The sequence below is a fragment of the Octopus sinensis genome, unplaced genomic scaffold, assembly GCF_006345805.1.
Source record: "Octopus sinensis unplaced genomic scaffold, ASM634580v1 Contig20003, whole genome shotgun sequence".
Taxonomy (NCBI): domain Eukaryota; kingdom Metazoa; phylum Mollusca; class Cephalopoda; order Octopoda; family Octopodidae; genus Octopus; species Octopus sinensis.
Genome location: NW_021836805.1, coordinates 1 through 7,606, shown reverse-complemented (window position 1 = coordinate 7,606; position 7,606 = coordinate 1). Strand labels below are relative to the sequence as shown.

General features: G+C 39.9%; 2 protein-coding genes across 2 annotated transcripts; both read left to right on the top strand.

The window, feature by feature from the left end:
* The first annotated feature begins 3,003 nt into the window (after window positions 1-3,003).
* Window positions 3,004-3,384, top strand: LOC115232211 (acetyl-coenzyme A synthetase-like). Its single transcript, XM_029802055.1, has one exon. The coding sequence runs from the start codon at window positions 3,004-3,006 to the stop codon at window positions 3,382-3,384; it is 381 nt and encodes a 126-aa protein (XP_029657915.1).
* Window positions 3,385-6,581: 3,197 nt separating this feature from the next.
* LOC115232213 (endoplasmic reticulum oxidoreductin-1-like) lies at window positions 6,582-7,582 on the top strand (the record flags this gene model as incomplete). The annotated part of the gene is made up of 3 exons (XM_029802058.2): window positions 6,582-6,661; window positions 6,693-6,898; window positions 7,090-7,582. Coding segments are annotated over exons 2-3 (683 nt in total), but the record flags the coding sequence as incomplete, so codon positions are not given.
* Between the last annotated feature and the right edge of the window lie 24 nt (window positions 7,583-7,606).

The following is a 7,606-nucleotide window of genomic DNA, read 5'->3' as shown; positions in this document are numbered from 1 at the left end:
ATCTGGCCTAGTCAGATCACTCACCTCCAATTCTAACCTATGTCTGTGGATGAGGGCATTGAATGCCAATCCGTCCTTCCACGATGTAGTAAAGTCCATTATATCCACGTTCAGATACTCGGCTGTCTTGAGCTGACACCAACGCAGCAAAGCCTCCGACCGGTCCCTTCCCCCAACCGACTTATTGGTGGGGGCGGACGATCGACAGACCACCTCTCTGGCCACATGCATGGAATCCTGTCGGTCAATGTCGGACACCTACAATAAGAAAAATGAAAGAAACCTGAAAACTGAGTATAATAATCCAAATTAGTCCAAGAATTAAGTCAGGGTTGCCAGTGTATATGTCCAATGGTTGGATATTCTCCAAATGGACGCGATAACTCTCAAGGAAGAGTATAATCTTGTGGAGATTCTCCAGACAGTATATCCCCATCGTATCATTCCTCAGAGCAGGCTAAACATAATTAATATCAAAGCAAGTATAATTAATTAACGTAGCAAATAATAATCGATTGATTGTCAATCTAATCAACGCGCGAATGCCTAAATTCAATACCCACTAGAAATGAATTATGACCAAAGAATTCCCGACAATTAATTAATGATTTTCTAATGAGTGCTGCTGCCACCCAACGATTGATTGTCAATACTTGTAAGGATAGAGATATATTGATTAATGAGTGCTGAGTAGCGGGAAATACCAGTGTTTCTCCTGTAAGCACTTCGAGGAGTGTTTTGAGTACTCGTCCATCGGCCAAGTCGACGTAGAGGTCGGTCACGCAAAGGTCGCTGACTTTTGATATGTGACTGTTGATCCATCGAGTGAAAGTACGCTTTTGGATGTTCTCACGTTCGACTGGTGGTTTAATAAAGTTTGTTACTTTTGTTGTTAGTTCGGTATCTTTCGAAAGAGGCGAGTCCTACATTCAAAATGTTGGGGTCCACAGGATTATGAGCGGTTGCCACTTGCATGACTATTTTTTGATTAGAGTATCGGAATTCACTAACCTCACAAGTTTGAGAATGCGATATCTATTGTTATCAAATAAATATTATTTTATTTCATTTTTATATAATAAAGTAATATGTTCTATTTTTAATATTAATTAAACAAAATATCAAGTAAATACAAACACGAATCGGAAAAACAGATAATTTTCTCATAAATTACATAAACACAACTTTTTTTTCGGCGTTCCAAGTTTCTCTAACATTTTGAACACAACTTTTATTTGTTGTACTTTTATTCGTTGTAAAGAATCATATATTATATAATATTAGTCCAATAAATTGTCCGATCCATAAATTAAAATTGGGTGTGAACTGTTTCGGCTGTTGTTATTTGTTGTTTCAGGCTCTGTAACCACTTTGTATTCTCATGCTGACTGTCACGAGATATTCTTGCCACATTGATACCAGTGGTTTTTAAACTTGGGTACGCGAAAAAATTTTGATTTTCAGTTTAGAATAAATAGTCTAATGGTTATCCAAAGGAAATTTTCTTTCGAGTGTTCACAGATTGAAAAATTAAATACATATTTTTCTTGTGAAATTATCATTCATATTTATCAGTGTTATCAAATAAGTATTAGGGTGTAATGCTATATTATTCAACGCACATTTTTGCGAGTTAATGTTTGAGTTTATCGGTACAAACAAGATTTCAACAAAATGTCTCTGTGAAAAAAGATTTCAATCATTGTTCAATTTAAAATCAGTCCATCGTGTGAGACTAAATGTTGAAGATGATATTTGTGTGTCTTTTATCAAAGGATTCAGAAATAGAAAGATTAGTTTTTTATAAACACCAATATTCATTTCGTTAATTAAATATTTTTTAATTATTCAAAAATCAATAAGTGCTAAGAAAAAAATCATTTTGGTGCCAAAATGTACAGGAGACAAAAAAGTTTGAGAACCACTGTTTTACAATTTTGCTCGTCTTCTTTGAAATCAGCCGTCGCTAAATTTGTTGGAAATATTAGTCAAGGTTTCATTCAAAGGTGGCTTGTAGTCCACAATAGTGCTCTGTCTTGACATCTTCAGCCAATCTAGTCTAGTTTTGCGTGGATGCGCTTAGTCTTTCTGTTTAGTGGAAGATCTCATCACAAGTTGATTAAGATATCATTAAAATTTTAATATTTATATATAAATGCATTACATGGACATCATCTGGATAAGAAAAAGCATGTTTTGTTGAAAATAAGATTATATGATTTTTTGTAACGCCAATATTAGTATATAATTCTGAAACCTTGGGGACTCTTAAAAAAACGATTTAGAACTGCTAGTTGCATTTCATAGAAGCCAACTCTGTATCGGAATTGAGGAAAATCTCAAATGAAAAATTATACAATCTATGTAAATGTAGACCAATCAGCATGAACGTTATTTTATCGAGATGGCAACTATTTGGACTGTTCCCTACTACGCCATGTAACAAAATAAAGGATAAATACTTCCACTCCGAAAGTCATGGGTATCGAGGGGGATCAAGGAACATTCTTGCAACATCCTTAAAAGAAGACTATACAACAATCGGTGGTGAAGTGATAACGGCGGATAATCTGCCAATGTTCGAATGAGGGCCAGAAAAGAGAGAGCGTGGGCCAAGATGTTCGGAACGATGGCTCTAAGCATAACTCAAGCGAAGCCCTTCTAAAGCGACACGAAAGACTTTTTAACTAACTTATATATATTGAAATTTCTTTCAAAAAAATGCCGGGGACGATGGCTCAAGCAAAAGAGTTCTTAACAAACTAACTTATATAAATTGAAATTTCGTATAAAAAGATACCATTATAGTATTCCTATCGGATGTAAAACATCAATTATAATTTATTTTAAGTAGAATAAGATTAGTGTTTTTTTTAACTTGGTTACTACAAAAAAATAAATTTTTGAATTGGTTAATAAATGCGGATTTTATCAAACCAGTAATGCCGGTCTAATTACTCTAGAACACTCCAAAGACTAATTACCCGATACAAATCAATCCCAATGACTACCAAATCTTCTTCAGTCTTTTTGAGAACCGCTCACGACGGCTCGATAAAACACGCCGAACATGAATTGTACCACCCTCCAAAAAGAGTCCTCGAGAAGAGTCATTTGCCCAGTATGAGTCACTACAAACAAATGTACGACCAATCCGTGCAGAATCCAGTCGCTTTCTGGTCTAAAATTGCCCAACAATTTTTTTGGGACTCGTTTGAGCCAAATCAAGGCCTCGAATGGAATTTTGACTCCAGCAAAGGACCAATATCCATCAACTGGTTCAAAGGTGCCAGAACCAACGTCTCCTACAACTGCTTGGATCGACACATCAAAAATGGGAATGGAGACAAAACTGTCTTCTACTGGTCTAAAGTCGTTTCCTGACCTCCCAGGGAAGGCAACGACTCTTCGGACACGAGACAACTCACATACTCGCAGTTACATCAAGAAGTGTGCAAAATGGCGAATGTGCTTAGATCAATGGGTGTGGTCATTAACCACAAATTATAATTATTCTGTTAAATAATTTTTTAGGACTAAAGAAGGGGGATGCGGTGTCGATGTATATGCCTATGATTCCTGAATTGTTGGTGGCAATGCTCGCCTGTGCTCGTCTGGGGGTCATTCATTCAATTGTGGTATGATTAGTCCACTCGATTGTAGTTCGCCGGCTTTTCGGCGAATTCCCTTGCTGTCAGATTCCTCAGCGCCCAACCAAAATTGGTCATTGTGGCAGGTCTGGCCAAAACTGACATTTCCAGACGCATTTTGGCGAGGAACGAAATTAATTAATTTAAAGAACATATGCGACGAAGCCATCGACATTTGCAGTGAAAAGTAAGCCTTCCAACATGTCCAGAGGGTTCAACATAGACAAAGTCATTGTGAAAAGACACCTGTCGCCCTCCCCCACCCAACAGCCACAGGAGACACCTGGACTTCGACCTTTCAACGTGCAAGTTTTAATCGTCTTTTAATGTTCAGTACAATATTTGCCCAGGAAGGGATGTTTCTTGGGAGGAGGTGATGGAGGGGTCAAGTCCGACCTGTGACCCCGTGTGGATGGACGCCGAGGACCCTCTGTTCATGCTCCACACAAGGTTGTCTTCGATCATCACAAAAGTGGGTCGACTGGAGTCCCCAAAGCAATATTGCATTCGACAGGTGGATACATGTTGTATGCGGCCACTACGTTCAAATACGCCTTCGACTACAATCCTGAGGACATTTATTGGTGCACTGCTGACCTTGGGTGGGTCACAGGTCACAGCTACATTTGTTACGGGCCACTTCTCAACTGTGCTACCTCAGTCTTGGTACCCTCCAGTTAAATATTCAAAGTACGAGGGAGTCATGACATACCCCGACCCGAGCAGATTCTGGCGGATGTGTGACAAATATGCAGTCACACAGTTCTATACTGCCCCCACTGCTATTCGGTCTCTCATGTCCTATGACATTGATTACGTAATCGGGTTGGTATTCAAAATACTCAAACCGTGAAGGAATAGCACACGTGAGTCGTTAAGAATAATAGGCACTGTGGGGGAACCAATCAACCCTGATGTGTGGGAATGGTACTTTTCTGTTGTGGGCAATAAACGTTGTGCTGTGATTGATACCTATTGGCAAACGGAGACTGTATTCTCATATTTATCACATTCGTAGGGGGGCCACATTCTCACTCCCTTGCCTTGTTTCAACACTAAACCAGGCTCTGCAGTTTGCTCTTTGTGGTTTAGCGTAGACACTTCCGTTCTTTGGAGTGGTCCCCGCAATTTTAGATGAAAACGGCAATGAACTGGCGGGAAAGGCTGACGGATATTTGGTTAGTCCAATTGCCAGGTTGACAGCCAAAATAGGCAATAAAGCAGCCCTGGCCAGGAATAATGAGGAATATATACAATGACTATGAGCGATTCAAGGGAACTTACTTTGAGCGTTTCGGAGGCTACTACCTGACGGGTGACGGAGTGCATAGGGACGATGATGGGTACTATTGGATCACTGGGAGGATTGATGACATGCTCAATGTCTCAGGACACCTGCTCAGCACAGCCGAAATCGAGGCAGTTTTGGTACAACATCCGAGCGTGGTTGAGGCAGCTGCAGTAACAGCTCCTCACGACATAAAGGGGGAATGTGTGTACTGCTTTGTCACTCTACATCAAGTGCTGTTGGTTTTCTTGATGATTAGGGGGAGGATATTACCCCCGAGATGGAACAGGAAATCAGAGTGGAGGTGAGGAAGACTATTGGTGCCTTCGCCAGTCCGGAATATGTGCAGATTGCACGAGTGATGCCCAAGACGAGGTCGGGCAAGATTATTCGGCGTGTTCTCCGCCAGATCGTGAAGGGTGCCACTGAATTTGGGGACTTATCCTCTCTCACTGATTATTCTGTCATTACTGAGTTACAGGCAGGGAGGGAGCGTCTACTTGCCCGAAATAACAAATAATTTAATTTGCTTATTTTTGTTTCCGATTTCGTGGACTAAACTTTTACTTTAGTATATTAATCAAGTTATTTTTAGTTTCTATTTTCGTAAATTGTAGTCTCGCTGTCAACATTGGTGTTTTTAAACATAAGAAATTTTAAAAAAATTGTCACTAGTGTGCTGGATTTATAGAATTTTTGAAATAGAATTCATGTTTTCGTTGCTAACAATATCATAAATTATATTGTCGGTTTTAGGGAATCAAAGACCCGTACAGCACAATTTCAAATTGGTTAACTTTTGTTCCTTTCTAAAATCACCTACAACACTCGTTTAGCCTTCAAAATCTCTCAAGTTTTGAGCAGGTGACATATTTTTATGGCTGACTCCCAAAGTAGTAGCCACCCGTTTTGGATATATACCTTCACCATGTCCTCCACTCCGAGCGCCAAAAGATGGCTTTTGAAGAATTTTGACACATTTCCGTCCCAGGTTATAACGACAGCGATGATCTTCACTTTTGGCCGCTAGATCGCTCTTAGTTTATATGCCAGCAGTTAGTATTGTGGGACTTTTCCACTTCGACCTGCGTAGACAATTTTGTAAAGTGATCTCCACCTCGATGAGTTTAATTGTGTTGCTCGATTTGCCGTGAATAAATGTTATTATCCGTCGGAAGGTCAACTCGGATTTCCACAAATTCGTAGGTGGTAACAGATTTGACAGAATTTAATTATGACAGACACATTTGTTTATAATTAAATAAATTTAAACAAAAGTTGTAGAATAAATACGTGTCATTTCTGAATGTGCTTGTTTTTGATTCTGTTAGTATCAACCTCTTCAGACCGAATATTCAAAGTATAAGCCTCCCTCCCCATTTGCAGGATAAACTTAAACTCTGTGAGTGCTCCATCGACGAGCTTTCCACCTTCAACGACCGATTCATTCAGCCAAATATCGCACATATAACCAACAGCGATATGTTTAGTTTCTACAAAGTTCTGCCAACTGACGACTCCTAGGTCGACGTCACCAAGGAGTGCATGTTCTGGGAGACCGACAGTGTCTGCCATACACAGCAGTGCTGTCATATCCAGTCTTGTCCTCAGGTATAATTATACATATTATTTATTAGGAACAAGTCCCCGATGCTTTTAAAAAGGATTTTAATCAGAAATATGAAACATTGGAGGGGTATAACCGACTGGACGACTCTCTCAGGTAGTCTTGGACTGGTGGTGAATCCTCAAAGTGACCAGGACGTTGAAATGTTGGACAAGTGGGGGTCAGAGGACAGGGATCTCGAGTTCTGTGATCGTGGTATTTTGATTTTTTTATTTTTAGACGAGTCGGTGGGGTCTGGGACATTTTTTGATCTTCGAAAGAACCCTGAGAGATTTACGGGGTATTCTGGGGAATCAAGTTGGAAGGTTTGGGACTCAATCTATCGAGAAAACTGCCAACAGTAAACATCTATCATTAATTTATTATTAGGGGAGAGGAGACACGTTGGTGGTTTACTTAACTCATAGAATGTCTGGAAATGGAGACATTGAAAGATTTAATTTCGGGCCTTCACTTCAGCATAAACCTCCAACTTTGTGAAAAATACTTTTTTGACAGTTTTTGTTAGTCTATTAATCACCAAGATGTAATCCCTCCTACTTGGGGTACCAACGTTGAGGAATTCCGTCGTCGGTTCATCAAGGGAACTGTCCTCAAGGAAGAGGCTGTCCAGTGGGTCAAGAACCTCCACCTTCTTTACGCCGTGGAGCTCAGAGCAATAGCCAAGGCTTCAAAGTACCTTTCCACTGTAAGTCATTCCTCTTATTCCAAGTTTCCAGGTCTAACGGGGGACCTTTCTGGCAACGACCAGCTTGTTCTAGAACTTTCTAGAATGTTAGAGAATTCAAAGTTTGTAGCTATTGAGTTGATTTATAGAATGTTTACCAATCATTTTAATGAGTCCTTGTTGTTTAAGGGGAAGAGTAGTGCCTTAAAGGAGAAGTTCAGGAGTAGTTTTAGGAATATCTCGAGAATTATGGACTGTGTGGGTTGTGACAAGTGTAGACTGTGGGGGAAGTTGCAGATAACGGGCATTGGAACTGCCTTGAAAATACTGTTTTCTGATTGGAATCCGAGGTCTGTTGTGAAGGGGGAGGAATG

Coding starts and splice junctions, on each gene's coding strand:
- LOC115232211 (XM_029802055.1), top strand. CDS start 3,004: ATGACTACCAAATCTTCTTCAGTCTTTTTGAGAACCGCTCACGACGGC.